Source organism: Lycorma delicatula, chromosome 10 (genome assembly GCF_047948215.1).
Source record: "Lycorma delicatula isolate Av1 chromosome 10, ASM4794821v1, whole genome shotgun sequence".
NCBI classification, from domain to species: Eukaryota; Metazoa; Arthropoda; class Insecta; order Hemiptera; family Fulgoridae; genus Lycorma; species Lycorma delicatula.
Window position 1 is genome coordinate 21479905 of NC_134464.1, and position 18820 is coordinate 21498724.

An 18820-nucleotide genomic window follows, 5' to 3' on the forward strand; every position below is an offset into this window, starting at 1 on the left:
CAAGCAATAGCTAAGAGAAAGCTTTGTTATTTTTCCAGTAGGAGTTAACTGATGAATGCTTCACAGCCAGTAGTTATTTTTTTTAGTATTATCTTTAAAAGGCTTGTTCAAAACTACACCCAAAACTGTAAATGGGTCAATCCATTTGAAATGACTCAAGAGTGTTGCTTGACCAATTCAAAAAAAATTGAAACTTACCCACTTGTTTCCTACATGTCTCAGGACCTTAAAACTATTTTTTTAAAGTTTTTATTTAAGCTGTGGCGGCCATTTTTGTTACAGTGCACACATCAATTTTTGTGATTTTAAGGGTTTATAGAAAAAATCATAGCTAAAAAACTATTGGTCCTGGCAGGATGAAACAAAAAGCAATTTATTCAAATTTTAGGCTAGCGGTTTTCATTTTAGATGCTAGTGGTTTATTTACCTTTTTCTCTTCTTTCTATGAGAAAATTAACAATAAAGTTAAACACGAAAAACAGTGAATTTCACTTTTTTTAATCTTTTTCAAGAGGTAGGAACAGCATACACACTTTGAATTATTTTTTTATTTGTAGGTCTATGTTAGTAATTTTACCAAAAATATTAATGGTGATATACTTATCCCTAAATTTTTATGAATTTTTGAAAATAATTTTTTTTTAAATTCAAATTTTGGCTTCAAATAACTCTGATGGGATTGGTGATAAAATTTTCAAATTTGCACAACATACAGTGTTTTTGTACATGTTTATGGCAAATAAGAACGTTTCTTGTGTGTTATAATAATAATAAAAGTTATAAACCTCTCAGAAACCATGAAAAACCTGTTAAAACAATACCTTTTTGACCTACTAAGTGGTCCAAGGGGGTTTCTTGTCTTCTTGGCACTTTAATATTTTAATGCTTATTACTATAGTTGAAGTAGACTTGTTTGAACCATTCAACTGCAGTGTTCATGTTATAACAAGTGCTTGAAGTCACTTCCAGTCATCAGGAAAATTCATGTTATAACATGCTCATTTACGCTTATTGCATCATTTAGCTTTGCAGTTACAGACTGGTTAGTCTGACATTAGTCAATGACCTGTTCATATCTTAACAGTGTCTCAAATTTCATCCTGTGTTTAGAAGTGTTTATTAAAAAAATAAGTTTTACTTAATATTATATTTGCAAATGTTAAAATCAGTTAAATTTTTACATTATTTTCAAGTAATTTCACATAAAACAATGGAAGAACAATGTTCCATAGGAATTTATGTGAATGATGAATATCATAAAACAGTGTATGGTACAGTATCAAAAGAACTCATTAAAATTTGTGAATTTAGTGATGAAAACCAACAAATTATTTCTTAATGTGTTAATTCAGATGTCACTACTTTTTTTTTTTTTTTTTTTTTATGGGCGAAAAACGGTTGAACGTTATCATCGCCCGGAAAATAAATAAATAGATAAATAAATACATAAATAAATAAATAAAAATAATTTTAGGTTTTTAGATAAAATTAAAACTTAAAACTACTATCACAGAAACAAAATCCGGAATGGGTGTAAAAGGCCCATTCTCGGATAACTAAAACACTAATATGTAACTTAAAACTCTGTTAAAAACTATCATATTAAAAATAAATAAAACTTAAAGCTATGTTAAAAACTATCACATTAAAAATAAATAAAACTTAAAACTATGTTAAAAACTATCATTAAAAATAAATAAAACTTAAAACTAAAAAAGGAGATAAAACTTAAAACTAATATCACAAAAATCTTATAACTAATATCACAGACGAATTTAAAAAACATACAAAAAAAAACAAAAAAATCCGATAGAGAGTGTAAAAGGCTCCCTACTCGGATAACAAAACAATACATAGGACAATACATACAATTACTAAAGAATACATACTTATTAAATTTTTTGCATTAACCCTATACTACGTAAAAATATAAACATGCGGTTTAAAACCTCCTTATCGTCACGCAAGATACCACGGATGTTACTAGGAATTTTAAATTTACGACGCAATGCCGCATAACATATGCAGTCCACGAGTATGTGGCGCACAGTCACGCGGCAGTTGCATCTTGCGCATAGAGGTGGTTGTCCTCTTGTAAACAGGTACTCGTGTGTGACTCTCGTGTGTCCTATCCGCAATCGACAGAGTACTACTTCCTCACGCCGGGGTTTTCTGTATGAGGAGTTCCATGGTAACACAGAATCTTTAATCTGACGGAGTTTATTATCAACAGTAGCTGTCCAATCACCTTGCCACCTTGTTCTTAATAATTGTTTTACATAGTTAATGAAATCAGAAGTAGCAACTCGGGTGGTGAAAGGAGGCTGGTTACATGCTTCTTTGGCAGCGGAATCTGCATGTTCATTACCTGGAATCCCTACGTGGCTAGGGACCCAGCAAAAACTTAATTCTGTGTTGCGATTATTCAACTCAGCGATTGCGTTGTAAATTTCAATGACGATAGGATGTTTGGAATAAAAGTTCTTTAAGGCTTGGAGAGCACTACACGAGTCACTGCAAATAAGAATCTTTCTATATTTAGGGTTAATGATGTTTAGAGCCTTATTTATAGCATATAGTTCAGCGGTAAACACACTCGTAATACTGGGGAGACCAAACATATAAGTTCTCTCATTGACAACAAAAGCACACCCAACCGTATCGTTTTGTTTCGATCCATCAGTGTATACAACCGCGTCTGGTTTCGCCTTGGAGAGAACACATTGAAACATCTGCTGAAAGACGATAGATGGTGTTGATTGTTTATTACATGTAGTCAGGTCAAAATTAAAATTTATGAGGTTTATTCCCCATGGAGGATATGAGCAAGGGTACATAGGAAAGAATGACGGTGTGTCAACATTTATATGCTGCAGCAGACGCCAGGTACGGATACCTACAGGTGCAGTACGTCGTGGATGATCCTCATACTTTCCTAGATTAGGATTTTTAAGGACTGACTCAAGAACCGGGTGATTTGGCTGTCCTCTGAGACGAGCAAAATAAGATAATAAGAGCTGGTCTCGTCTATCCCAAAGTGATGGTTCACCACAGTCTACAAGTAAGCTTGCGACAGGACTTGATCTAAACGCGCCTGTAGCAAGCCGAAGGAAAGCATGATGTACACTATCCAGCATTTTAAGCACGGTTTGACGAGCTGATGAGTAGGCCACACAACCGTAATCTAAACGGGAGCGAACAAAGGAATAGTAAAAATGTATCATACATGATCTATCGGCTCCCCACTTGGTGTTAGTAAGGACTCGCATCATGTCTAAAATTTTGGAACATTTTGTTTTCAATTCTTTTAAATGTTTGACCCAAGTAAGACGACTATCAAAAATTAAACCTAAAAACTTAACGTAATTAGAGATAGTAATAGTCTCACCGTTCAGAAAAATTTGCGGAATAGAAGGGTTTCGTAGCCGAGAAAAAACTACACATTTTGTTTTTTCGGATGAAAATGTGAAACCAGTAATCCTGGACCAAGCTTCAAGGTGATATATAGTGTTCTGCAGTAGTCTCTCTGCTGTGGGTGCCGAACGGCTTGCAATGTAGATAGCAAAGTCGTCAGCGAATAGAGAGCATGAGACAGGAGCCTGAACACATTTGGTAATATCATTTATGGCTACAGAAAATAAGGTGGCACTTAATACACTACCTTGGGGCACTCCATTCTCTAAGATGACACTATCTGAGAGCGAATCATCTACACGAACACGAGCCGTTCGGTGATTTATGAATCCCCGGATAAAAGCAAGCATATTGCCCTTGATTCCCCATTTTTGGAGAGTGTTAAGAATACCACGTCGCCAGGCTGTATCATACGCCTTTTTTATATCAAAGAAGATAGCGACGAGGTGTTGCCGATTGAGGAAAGCGTTTTGTATGGCTGTTTCTAGTGACACTAAATGGTCAATGGAAGATCGTCCTTGTCGAAAACCACACTGTTCTGGAGATAGAAAGCCATGTTTCTCCAAGTACCATGTAAGTCTGCGGTTTACCATTCTCTCCATTATTTTACACAAAACGCTTGTTAATGAAATAGGGCGATAGCTTGAGGGGTTCTTCTGGTCTTTACCAGGTTTTAGTACTGGTATAATAAATGCTTCTGACCAGCCGGGTGGGAAGACTTGTTCGGAGAATAAACCGTTGAAAATATTCAAAAGTTGTTGTAGTGCCAAATTAGGAAGGTGTGAAAGCATGGAAAGGCGAATGTTGTCCGGTCCAGGGGAAGTGTCCCGTGAATTTTTAAGTGCATGTAACAATTCTTTAAATACGAATGGAGTGTTTAATTCACCAACCGAATCACCAATGTTTAACGACAACACCTCCATTTGTATCTTGTACCGTTGAAAATCGTAATTATATGATGAGGTGAGAGACACCGAGCGGAAAGATTTTGCTAGACTATTTGCCACTTCCGAGGATGATGAAAGGAGTTCTCCTTCATCAATAAGACCAAGAATAGATTGTTTCGGTGATCCGAAGATTGCACGAATTTTCTTCCATACAGTAGACGTGGAAGTAGTGCGCGAGATAGTGCTCACGTATTTCGTCCATGAATTCCTCTTAGCGTCCAAGAATACTCGACGGCACACCGCTCTAGCCCTGCGGTATAAATTTAGATGTTCTGTTGTGGGCCTACGATTAAATTTACGTAGTGCCTGCCGTCGATTCCTAATAGCAATTTTGCATTCATCGTTCCACCATGGAACGAAAGGACGTCTAGGATTACCCGATGTTTGTGGGATATACCTGTTGGCATTCTTAAGTATCATGGACGTAAAAGAAGAATATTGGTCGAGGATGTTCGCTCCATCGTCATACTGAGATTGGAATGCTTTACAGTATCCGTTCCAATCTGCCTTTTCAACAATTCATCTCCGTGGCATTCTTTTAATCTCGCAGTCTACACCGAAACTAATAATAATTGGTCTATGATCACTGCCGTGATAGTCATCACAAATCGACCAATTAAAATGAGGGAGTACATTCGGTGAGCATATGGAAAGATCAAGGTTAGATACAGCACCAGTCACTACTGTTTGTAAATATCATGAAAAAGGTTTTTGTAAAAATTCAGTCGTCTGACTGGATAGGTCTGTTGTGACCCTTTGAGAACTCATAAATAACAGTTAAGAAAAATTTTACGACGATGAACATCAGAGCAAGTGCTTAAGAACACATTTTTCCAAATTTAAATTTAATTCCTGGAAAATCTCTTTGTTGTTAACTGTTTCAAAAGTATTTTTTCTCAGCAGAACAAAGAGCTAGGAAGTACATGAGAACATTAAAAAACTAATCTATTTTACTGATGGTGCTTCAAGTCAGTATAAAATTAAAGAATTTTGCTGATTTGTACAGTCACGAAAAAAACACCTTGAAGCTGAATGGCACTTTTTTGGATCATCCCATGGGAAAAATGCCTATGATGGTGTGGGAGGAACAACAAAGCAAGACGTGGCAAGGCAAGTCTGCAAAGGTCATTATACAGTCAGATATTAAACATTGATGAAATATATTTATTTTGTAATCACAAGCTGAAAAACATAAAATATTTTTTGATTAAATCAGATAAGATTTCGGAAACTCTAAAAAACCATTTTAACTACTGTGAAAGAGTTGTTGGTACTAGTAGCTACCACAAGTATGTTCCTGTGTCAGAAGGCATTGTAAGATGTTACTTTACTTCATACTCCAAGGACTATGAAGACCATCCTGTGTTAAGTATTGTAACACTTTCATTTAAGGAAAAAGACTATTGCTTGTGTCTATGACAATTAGTGGTGAATAGAAGTGGTAGGTATTAGCCTCGAAAATTACGATGTGAAGGCTCATTTTTTTCACCCAGCTGGAACACATTTCATTTCAAAAGTCTCAACAAGACAAAGTGTGGGTATCGATCTGCAAAGTCCTGAGAAAGTTGACTTCACTTGAACTAACTACAGTGACTGGTCATTCTCACACAATTTTAAGAGAATTATCAGAAGAGATATCACAGTTAACCACACTAAATAATATACTTCCATTGATACAAAAACAGGCCATTTCATTGAAGAATAATTAAAATTTTGCTACAATTTATTTTTTATTTGATAGTGTTTATAAAAAAAAACAAAATAAAAATAAAAATGAATTCTTGAAAAAGATGTAGACTACTCATTGAAATCTCAGTTTTGATAAGTTTTACAAGAATTTTTTAATCAAATTGTATTAGATTACTGGTATTGGTTAAGTTATCATTGAATTACGATCTATCATTAATAATTTAAAAAAAATTGAAATGCCAACTTCAACAACATAGGGGCTAAATATAAAAAATGTAAAGTGCAAAGATGATAAAAAAACCCCCTGGAGCACTTGTTTAGTAAATCAAAATGGCATCGCCTTTAACTGGTTTTTCATGATTTTTGAGAAGTTATAACTTTTTTATTAGTAGAATACACAAGAAACTTTCTTATTTGCCATAAACATCTACAAAAACATTGTACGTTGTGCAAATTTGAGAATTTTATCACCAATCCCATCACAGTTATTTGAAGCCAAAATTTGAATTAAAAAAAAAAATTAGTTTTCAAAAATTCATAAAAATTTAGGGGTAAGTATATCACCATTAATATTACTTTGGTAAAATTACTAACATAGACCTACATATAAAAAAATATAATACAAACTGTGTATGCTATTCCTACCTCATGAAAAAGATTAACAAAAGTGAAATTTCACTGATTTCACCATTTTTCATGTTCAACTTTATCGGTAATTTTCTCATAGAAAGAAGAGAGATAGGTAATTAAACCACTGGACCAATCTTTTACCTTGAGAAAACATGAATAAATTACTTTTTGTTTCATCCTTCCAGGATCAATAGTTTGGTACTTACGTATTAACGCCACCGCAGCTACAGCTTTATTTAAAAACAAAGTAGTCAATCGGATTTCGATGGAAAATGGGCCGATATAGAGTTAACATAGATTCAAACAGTCTCTTTATTAATTTTAATAAATGGTTATTTATATTTATTTATTTTATAAATATAATTTAACCAAACTTAACCTTCGCTCGCTAACCTTGACTAATTAACACCGTAATTTTTTGAGTATTTATTTAATAAATACTTAAATAGGTTTAAAGCGAGCGTAGATTAAGTTTGGTTAAATTATATTATTTATTATTTAAATAATCAAAACACTACTGTTAATTAGTCGAGGTTGGCAAGGGTAGGTTGGTACTTACTAGAAATCCAATTAACTACTTTGTTTTGAAATAAAGCTGTAGCTGCGGTGGCATTAATACGTAAGCACCAATAGTTTTTTAGTTATGATTTTTTCCGTAAACCCTTACAATCACAAAAATAGATGTTCACACCATAACAAAAATGGCCGCCACAGGTAAACTGCTTAAATAAAAAAAAAAAAATAAAAAAAAAAAAAAATAGTTTTAAGGTCCTGAGAAAAGTAGGAACAAGTGGGTAAGTTTCAATTTTTTTTGAATTGGTCAAGTAACCAGGTTATGTTTTTTTTTTTGGATACTTCAAAAGGATTGACCCAATGTAATGAAATTTTTTTGTTAAATTTATTAAGTCAATGAATACAAACTTTACTATTAGAAATAGTAATGGAAAATACAAAAGAAGTAATATATATATATATATATATATATATAAATTATTTTTAATATTGCACGTACAAGCAAAATTGATCCGAAATTTTACTTATATCAATTGACAAGCTCTGTCATTCTTTGACAGAAGAACTTCTCAAGTTTGACAAGAACCCTATCATGAACTGTGGACTTGGGGGTTCAAAATGTTACAGGATAAAAAAATAAAGATAAAGAATTAATTGCAAGTAGAGTAGTGTAGATTTATATAACTATTGACTAACCACTTTGCAGACGAGCTTGTAGACTTGGCTTTTTTCCAGGTCTGTCACCTCCATAATATTCATCTGTATCACAGCCTGTAGCAAGTCGTCTTCTAATTTCCTCTCTATCATTGCGTCGCTGCAACAGAAAAATAAACTATTTCATCCAGTTTTTAAGTATAATCATCATTAGCCTAAAGCAGATCTTGGACTGTTCACTAGGTTTCTCCATTAGTAGTAAAACCTCTAAATCTATAATACAGTATTTGAACATTGTAAATATTATTGTTTATAATATTTTTGAATATTTTTAAATGTACATGTTAAGAGTTTTACAATGTATTTACTCATTATATAAATGTCACTAAACAATTTTCGCTGCTTCAGTTTAATAAACCTTAATTATTATAATTTTGAATTAGATAATAAATGAGGATTAATCAGTTTTACTCACATGTGTAAGCAAAGCCCTATAAAATATAGGTGAAAGTTATTCTACATAAATTAATTAGAAATGTTAATTAACACCATAATAAATTGGTAATATTCTATAAATGTTTTTAAGTAAGGAGAAAATGCCCTGGCTAGAGAAAAATCTCTTTAGCTAAATTAGTATTTATACATAAAGATTAAGTATGTAGTAAGTTTATAGCAATCATACTTTTATTAACTTTAAAAGATTAATATTAAATTACTTGCAGTAATATTATACAAAGACAAATGTAAAACACATGAATTACTCTTTTTTAAAACTTCTTTTGTAAGCAAAAACGTTTTTTGAAGTGATAGCTGTGTGAATAAGTACAAAATTTATCCTACACTACTAAATCTAAAATGTTTGTAAGAGACAAACAATAAAAAAATATGAATATTTTTGACGAACAGTTAAATTTCAAACAAAACAAACCACTGTTGGGGAAAATTTGTGATTTGATTTAAGATTTTCATACTGTAAACTATAAAACGTATTCATACAGGCTTTTAAGGTAAAAAGGTTCTTACACCACATACATATTATTTTCAAATTTTTAAAAGAAATTTTTTGCAAATGAGATAAGAGTTAGCATTGTCAGATTTCATACATACATCACTGAAATGATACTATTAAATAAATATAAAAAAAATTAATACTATTAATGAAAAATGAGAACAATTATCTAAATCCTACACATTTATAATATGAAAATATTTTCTAGGTAGTTGGGTATAAATTTACATCTTGTAGGTTTAACTATTTAAAAGAAGGCAATGAATTTTATATATATAGAAAAAAAATATATATGTTACTATTTATAATTCCAAAATTGTAAAATAATACAAGCAAATTCTTACTCTAATTCCTGGTGTCTGTGGACTTTCATCATCAGCACTAATCACTCGTATAAATTTATCAAGAACATTACTATCTAAATCATCGTCTTCACTATGGATATTATGAAAAATATAATCAGACTTTTCACTGGACGTTACAAAATAATCACTTGATATATCTTTATTTAAATCATACTTATAAAGTTCATCAGAACCTAAATTTGGAGTAGAGCATGTTTTCACAGAATCACTTCTGGGAAGATCGGATGATAAATAAGACGACAGACTGTTGGTTTTGTGTATTAAAGAAGACTTTAAATGACTAAATGTTTCAGATAAACGATTCGTTTTCCCTTTTAAAGTTTCAACAGAATCGGACAGACCTTTATTAGTTTGAGATTTTAAATTTGCAACAAAACTTTCAAACATAACTTTCTTGGATAAAGTATTTTAGTAGAAATATTTCACTGAAATAAGTACAGGCATTTAATTACCGTTGCAAAGACAACTATTGAATATTGTAAAAAAAAAGGTTAGGTATTGCAAATCACATTCATTACCTTTATAGATTTATATATTTTTTAGAAATATTTATGTTTTACGAAAATGATAATGCTTTACTAAAAACTACGCTACAAACATAATATAACATTTAAAAAATACGTTAACTAATCATTGATCCAATTGTTTGTCAACATAACCTAATATTAAATAAAATGGACGGGTAAAAAGACAACACGAAAATCGTTACACATTACATAAAACAAAACTGTAATAAGAGTTAAAGAACTTAAGCAAAGGAAACAGAAGATCCACAAACTTATAAGAAATAACAATTTAACTATAACTAATTCACAACATTAATAGTATTGCTTCACTTAACAGGCCGGCAACTTTACAAATCTAAAAATAAAAACTACCAGCATTCGGATTTAAATACTGAAAAAGTTTTTGCATACAATCACTATTTATTGAATTTAATAACACTTTGTAAAAATAACAAATTAACAAAGAAAAATGTATAAAGCACCATTTCACTTCATAATTTCAGTATATTAATTAGCAGTGACAATGTGGAGTGGTCTAGTGATACGTCAATGATTTTTTATCTTGCCACTGTCAGTGAACAACTTTCATGACAACCGGTTTTAAAAACATATATACCAGAATGTCAAATCTTTATTTAACAAAAGTTCAACAGATAGCAGAAGAAAAAATAATTGTTACTCTCACTTCAATCCCTGAGAACACTACGGAAAAAATTACAAATATGCGTATCTATACAGATAAAATAAAACAAATTTAAATGTAGTGTAAAATGAAGCCACTAATATCACTCAGTCAGCCAGGCAATGTAGTGACAATGTAATGTTTCTTGTTAAAATGGTCCTTGGTTTGATTTCTGAGAAGGATTTAGCATATTTCATATGCACCATAAATAAAAAAAATAAAATAAAAACAAATTACAGTAAATTAGCCATCAGCCGGAATAACAGATTAATAACTTTTACAAGTTTCTCTAAAACTAGTTATGATTAAAAGAGCTTGTTTTTGAGAGAGAGTGACTAGTTTTATCTTTAGTTTAATTTTATGAGTTCACATAGTTTAGCAATTCTATGATGGGCAATTTTTAAAAATTAATATTTTTAAAATAATTTTTTTTTTTAATATATAAATACAACTTAACTAGGTACAAATATAAGCTAAATACATAAGTATTTTTAATAATTTATAGTTTTTTTTCTACTGTGCGATAATTGTAGGAATTGTGGGAGTGTAATAATCAGTTATTTTTAATGTTCCTTCCTTTTAACAAATGACTAATATTATTATTCAGGTATGCTACCATCAGCCATACTCCTATGGATAAATGGTAGTGATCATGCCTTTTAGCTGATAGGTTCTGGATTCTATTGAAGAACAGCATGGCATTTTTCATATGCTTCAAAACTGTTCTTATTAAAAAGTAGAGTTACAATCACTGACAGTCAGCCTGTTGATAAATAAATAAATAAATAAACTATTCCATTTACTATATGGATCTACTTTTTTCAGCTGATTTAATTTTCTTTCTTAATTTTAAAATATGATTGTTTTTACGATCCAAGAACTTCAGAAAGCAACTACTACTGATCAGTGTTAAAGGTAATTTGTTGGTGATTTAATTTGGAACTGATGTGCTTATCTCACTGAAAAATTTAGTATTTGCTATTTAATAAATAAACTTCACCTATTTTTATATTAAAACCCAATTTGATGTAGGCAAATTGAACATTATCAGCAGATAATTCTTCAGCTGAACAGTTCTGCTACATTAAAACTATTAGAACCATATTACGATGTTTCGCCTCTAAGATATTGTTTGCAATTCATGATATAAAATTAGTATTTTTTATTTATTTATTTTTTTGGCTAACTCATCATCTTCATTAAATATAGATGATTTTTATTAAAATTTCCATCTTAATGTATTAATGGAAATACTAATACAACAAAAAATTAAAGTATTTAAATAAAATAAGTAGTTTCCTCCAAAAAAAAGTCAGTAAAAAATCCTTTATCATAGTAAAGAATCTGATTTAGTTCAGTACTTCTTACTAACATGAAAAACATTTGTTGTTATGGTATTAGAATGGCTGATCTTACAATACTCTCTTTTTCTGTGTTTAGTCTCTGGAATCACCGTAAGGTATTACTTTAGAGGACGATATGTATGAATCTAAATGAAGTGTAGTCTTGTACAGTCTCAGTGTTGACCACTCCTGAGATGTGTGGTTAATAGAGATAGTAATATTTAGTCAACTGAAAATTTTAACATTTCCATTTGAAAAATAAGTGCAGTTTGAAGTCAAAAGTTCTAAGACTCAAATCCTAGTAAAGGCAATTTACTTTTATATGAATTTCAATACTAGATTATGGATATCAGTGTTCTTTGGTGGTTGGGTTTCAAATAACCACACATCTCAGGCATGGTCATCCTGCGACTGTACAAGACTACACCTCATATACATTCATACATAACATGTATGAAAGTAGTACCTCTAAAGTAATACCTTACGGTGGTTCTGGAGAATAAACAGAAAAAGAAATTATATTGCGTTCCGATCCTTTAGACGGAGAAGAATTAGTTAACCAGGACTAACCTTGGGAGACTGTCCACATATGAGGTTCGTTTTCCCGATGTGATTCCCCTTTAGTCTGTCCCTCAAAGTTCTTTCCATGATAGAGCCATATTGTTTGGAGGATGCAAACACTCCTTTTCTAGAGGGAGTCTCAGGTGCTGGGAAGTTATTTTTAAAAGAATTTGTTTATTGTTAGAAACACAATACCTAATTTTGAGTCTACAGAAATAATATCAAATCATTTAAATTGTTTTCTGTCAGTTTATTTTATATTACATAAGAAATAAAAGGCTGACAAAAGATATAAACGTTTGCTTTTGCACACGTGTAATATTGTATTTATAATTATAGTGATTGAAGAAAAACAAAAGGTGGTGAAATATATGTTTTAATGGATTCATAATTTTTACTGAAGTACAATGTTTCAAAATTTACAAATGGGTTTGTCAAAGATGAGATGAAGATTGTGGTATTTTGAGGCAACAAACATTAAGTATGAAACTACATGAGTTAACTAATTTTACACTATTATGAATCGGTACATTTGGGTAAAAAGGGTGTTACATAAATCAGTCCTATCAGTGCCATAAGTTAAGGAATAATTCATCAAACATAGTAATTTGTTTAATTTTATATATGAGTGAAGATATTTTGGAAGATATACATAAGAAAAACACTTATATTCAAAATTATATATTATATAAAGATAAAAATATGTGATTAGTTTTAAACTGTGATTAAAATCTTTAATATTTTTTAACTGATTACTTTCCAAATTTACTGATTCACTTTCCAATTAAGTTTAAATAGTATTCTGTAAATCTGTAAGGATACAGAAATAATGGTTTTATGTAAAGGTATTTTATTAAAAAAGACATAGGTGAATATCAAATAAGTTCACATTTCTCTAATACATATGACATTATGTTTTTACATTTAGTCATCAAGGTCCATTGGGGTTTTCACATTAAATTTCGGTTTTCATAGTAAAATAAATAAACACTTACAAATGTTTTTTATTATTTAATATCTTCACACTCAATGAAACATGATGGGATTTAAGAGGGCCAGCTTTATTTTATAGGCACCTTAATTCAAGTTTGGACATTTTATACAATCATCAATCAAATAGGAAAGAATTGCCTGACAGATCTATAGATAAGTCTCCTATCAAACACGAAAAATACCAAGGTTTGGATATCATGGATCCAGTGACCATCATGGATATCCAGTGATACCATGGATCTGACCAAAATATGAATTTTGGTCATACCTTGGGGTGTTCAAAAACACTAAGTATAAAAGGATAAGAGAACAGTGGGAGTAGAGAAAAAAAAGATCTAGAGAACAGAATAGTTAAATGAGGCATTTGCACAATGACCTTGTGCAAAAAAATGTGCACCCACAATTCTTTAGGAGGTCAGATTTCTTCAGCATACAATTAATGACTTTACGTTGACCAGCTCAAATATATATAATACTCAAATTCCTGTTCCTCTAGTAATAAAGAGCCACTGAGACCAAACTCAGGGTTCTTTAAGGGAAATTTGCATCTTTTTCTGGAATTTTATAGCAAATGGGAATATTCAATTGATCTATAAACTGTTCGACCAGATCCTCATTTAGTTAGCACTTAATATCTTCACCAATCTGACATAAAACAAAGGGTAAAAACCTTGAAAAATCTATTACAAAGCAATTCTCTGATGAAATCTGCAACCAATAGCTAAAAATTATGATATGAATGTGAATGAATATATTTCTTTCTTTGTTTACAATCTTATATTTATAAAAGATAATGGGAAATTTATTTAAGAAGTAAATATACAATAATTTTGAAATCGTGACTGATTAACTGGACCTCTTAACAGGAGTTATAATGATCTAAAAAGTTTAGCTTGGAATAAAGAAATATGGAGATGAACATAGTACACGGGTCTTGCCTAAAGGCAGATGATGATTGATTAACAACTCTTTGAGCAATTAAAATGATCCCATCAGATCAGATGTGTCAAACTCGTTGCCTGTGGGATACATATATATATATATATATATATATATAAATATATTTTTTTTTTCTTTTAAGAATTTTTCACTATTATTCTAAATGATATAAAAATTGTAAATTGTGTATGTAAGAGTTATTTACCAATTTATGTCCTCAATGAAAGCATTTAAGATTTCACTTAAGAGTTTTTTAACTTAAGATTTTTTTTTATTGAATGTGCTAGTCTTTATTTATAATAAAAGTAGTAAATCAATAATGTAAAATATTAACCTATTTTAAAACAATTTCCACCTAAATACAATTTAACTTTAAAATACTGAAATTACCGAAACTAATAAATTATTTAACATGAAATGGATAAAATCAATCGTACATAATTTTCAGTTAAGTCTAGAATTATAATTTATCATGCTTATTTTATAGTATTAATGTCTGATGTAATTTATACAATTGTTGGTTTTTTGTTTCAGAAAAAAGAAAGGAATCAGAAAGGAAATACAGAAAATAATTGATCAATCAAGTTATATTTCTTAAAGAAAAACCACATATTATATTATGATAAACATTTGGAGTTTGGACACATTAATTTGAAATTTAAGTGGTCCCTTCTTTATGGCTGTATTATATGTTAGGATCTATTTTGTTGTAAAAGAAATATGATATACTTCTGTGGCTCTGTTATATACTCTCATTTTATCATTAGTATGACAATTTTATGGTTTTATAATTATTTATTTTATAATGGAAAAATAATTTTAATGAGTAACTACCAACATATTTTATTAATTATTCACGCAAAAGAAAACAATAAAGTGGAGATTCTACAGAAACTGGTTTACTTAGTGCGGCTTTGGCCATCAGTATTCATCTTTACTTCATATCCTTCAATTTTCACAAAGTTACTCCTTGAGATATTTTAAGTGTTTTAGAACATTCAGGTTGTGACTAATGCAGTTTACTGTCTTACTGAGAACCACTTTCACATTGTAATTTCACACTCTATAACAAGATGATATTTTCTTGTAAGGTATTTTATGGAATTCCAAAACTGCAAGTGATAATTCCATAAAATAAGTAACTATCACATAACAATCCATGTACATATGAAATCAACGACTGAAATTGGTTCTATTGGAAAATTTAGTAAGTCCTGCAATAATCAATTCCATAAAACACAAATGAATTATTAGTATAGACAGTTCATAAAATGAAAATTACAAATGAGTACAAAAAGAAATCTGATGTGGATACCACATGACTTCCTTGTACGCCTACTAAATTACATATAAACATTTTTTGTTGCACCTCAATTAATCTTATTTCATTTGAATGTGATATACGATCCTCCAATTCTTTAATAAAGTGGACAGTTACACAATTGCATTGTGATGGACACAACACTGTATAATATTTTAAGTGGTGTCCGTATCAGCATTTTATATCAGTTTATATATTAATTTTGTTTCACATTGGTCAAGTAGTTATGTGGTGTAAGTGAGAATGTGTTGGATCCGTGACATAAAGATTCAAATCCGACTTCATAAACATATATGTTTATTAACTTTTAAGGAAATAAAAATAAAATTTGACTTTGTGCAAGGAAGTAAAAAAAAAACGTTACTTACTTCTTTGTAAAAAAATTAGTTACTTTTGTATGAAGTACAAGGGAGTATTGTAATCATGAAAAATTTTGGTTTTCAGATTTCATCAGAAATATCCATTTTGACCATCCCTGAATCCATTTTGACTAGTTTCGGCGTGACATCTGTATGTACGTACTATATATCTCACATAACTCAAAAACTATTAGCAGTAGAATGTTGAAATTTTTGATTTAGTACTGTTGTAATATGTAGTAGTGCACTTCCACTTTTGATTGCAATCAACTGGACCATAAGTGTCCAAAAAAGCCCAAAGTTCCCAAAAAATTGGATTTTGGACTTTTTCTTAACTGCAGTAGTAACCCAATTGAGAGCTTTTCAACGGTATATCATAAGTTCTACTTATTTTCATTGGTTCCAGAGTTATAGCCAAATTAAATTTTAATTAATGAAATATTTTGATCTTACAAGGAACGAACCGATGCGCCTTCTGCATTGGTTCAAATTAAACTTCATTTAATTTTTTAAAAAATATTTTTTTAAATTTAAATGTATTGACTTATTAATAATTATTAACCTCTGACATTTGTAACAAATTTTTCAGAATAAATAATAATTCAATAATAACATTAAAAAAAAAGAAATGAACAAATCAGAAGTTCTTACTGTAATAAAATGTTATGTACTTTTAAAAATGTGTACGAAGTCTGTAAATAAAGTAATGAAACTGGTTCAGAAAAAAATTTTTATTAACAATCCAATTATACATGGACTCAAACAAAATAGTTCCCTTGAGAAACCATGCAATGTTTCAAACTGTTTTCCTACTATTCATAGAAGTGTTGGAACTCAGGAACCGGAATATTCTTCAGATCGTCAATTACATTTTTTTAAATGTTTTCTACTGTTCCAAAATGGTGACCTTTGAGGTATTTTTTTTTAAAAGTTGAGAACAGGAAAAAGTCGCTGGGACTCAAATCAGGTGAATAAGGTGGTTAAGGAACTACAGGAATGTTTTTCTTTGATAAAAATTCATTAATTGAGAGGGCAGTGTGACAAGGTGTATTGTCATGATGCAGCAACCAGTTGTCTTTGATGGCTGGTCTCACGCGAGCAACTCTTTTCCACAGTGTTTCAAGAATTTCTTGGTAAGCATATTGATTTACAGTCTGTCATGTAGACAAAAAATCCTTATGGACAATGCCATTACTATCAATGAAACAAATTTTCATGGTTTTGATTTGCTCATTTTTTATTTTTTGGGACATGGTGAGTTTGAAGTGAGCCACTCCTTGCTCTGGCATTTTGTTTCTTGGTCATATTCAAATATCCAAGATTTGTCACCAGTAATAACATTTTTTAGAAAATCAGGGTCAATTTTAATTCCCCCTAGAAGATCGCGACACACTTCCACCCTGTAGTTTTTCTGTTCAACAGTAAGGTCTTTTGGGACCAATTTTGCACAAACTTTTTTCACGTCCAATTCGTTTGGCAAAATTTGATGGACTATGGTATAATTCAAATTCAATTTTTCTGCAATCATTCTGATAGTTAATAGGCGGTTGCACCGTATCAAGTCTCTGATTCGCTCAACATTGACGTTAACGATCTTCCAGAGCATGGATCGTCCGCAACTGATTCCCTGCCATCTGAAAATGCTTTAAACTACCTAAAAACTTGGGCTCGTGACAGGGCGTCATCTCCATATGCCCTTTTCAATTTTGAAAAAGTTTCAATAGCATTCTCAACGAGTTTAACACAAAACTTGATTGCATGACGTTTTTTTATAATTAGTATCACTCATTTTTGTAACAAAACAAAAACCTGTTTCATGAAAAGTTTGTTTACGTCTCATTTGGCAACAATAGACTAAAAATGTTAATACCTAATATAAACCAGCTATTCACACAAGCATGCGTTTACTAGTAACTTAACAGTGTTGCCACTTTGGCTGCCAAATAAAACTAGTCTCATTACTTTATTTACAGACCTCGTATAAGCAATTTAATAGGCGTACAAGGAAGTAATGTGGTGTCCACATCAGATTTATTTAATTTGAATAAATTGATTTATTTATAATTATTAACCTATATAACAATTTTTGAATTAAAATGAAAAGTATATAAAATTTTACTTCACTAATAACTTCTGATTTTTTCATATTTTCTTTTTTTATTATTATTGAATTATTATTTATTGTAAACCTTTTTTTACAATCAGAGATTAATAATTATTAATAAATCAATATATTTAAATTAAAAAGAAGTTTAAAAAAAATATATGTATATGAAGTCGGACTCGAACCGATGTGCCTTCCCCTTGAAAGATCCAAATATTTCATCAATTAAAATTTCATTTGGGTATAACTTTGGAACCAATGAAAGAAAATATGTACCACTTATGATTTATCGTTGAAAAGCACTCAATGAAGGTTTATTACTGCAGTTAAGTAAAAGTACAAAATCCATTTTTTTTTTGGAGTTAGGGCTTTTTTGGACACTTTTGGTCCAGTGGATTGCAATCAAAAGAGGAGGTGCACAACTAGATGTTACAACAATCCTAAATCCAAAATTTCAACATTCTACGGCTAATCGTTTTTTAGTTATGCAAGATACGTACGTAAGTACGTACATATATACTTACAGACGTCACGCCGAAACTATCAAAATGGATTCAGGATTGGTCAAAATGAATATTTCCGTTGAAATCTGAAAACCGAAATTTTTCGCCATCACAATACTTCCTTTACTTCGTACAAGGAAGTAATAATTCTTTAGATCATACTATCAACCTGACAGATAAGCAAATCGATTTAATTAATAAAGCGATATCTCTATTAGGTCATGCTAAGATTATCATAAATAAAATATTATCTAAATAAATAACAGTGAGATTTTTTAAACAATAGTT

The 18820-nt window shown here is 30.5% G+C and overlaps 1 protein-coding gene across 2 annotated transcripts in view; it reads right to left on the minus strand.

Annotated features, from left to right (window-relative positions):
* The window catches only part of Schip1 (Schwannomin interacting protein 1), a 109052-nt gene that overhangs the window by 24357 nt on the left and 65875 nt on the right, over positions 1-18820 (minus strand). Inside the window, exons 1-2 of one of the 2 annotated variants that reach the window (XM_075377940.1) lie at positions 9201-10063; positions 7890-8007 (exon numbers count right to left, since the gene is read on the minus strand). In XM_075377940.1, the coding sequence (XP_075234055.1) occupies positions 7890-8007; positions 9201-9608 (526 nt within the window). In that variant the 5' untranslated portion in view covers positions 9609-10063. Of the gene's footprint in view, positions 1-7889; positions 8008-9200; positions 10064-18820 lie in introns of those variants that run through there. The other variant, XM_075377941.1, reaches the window with a different exon arrangement.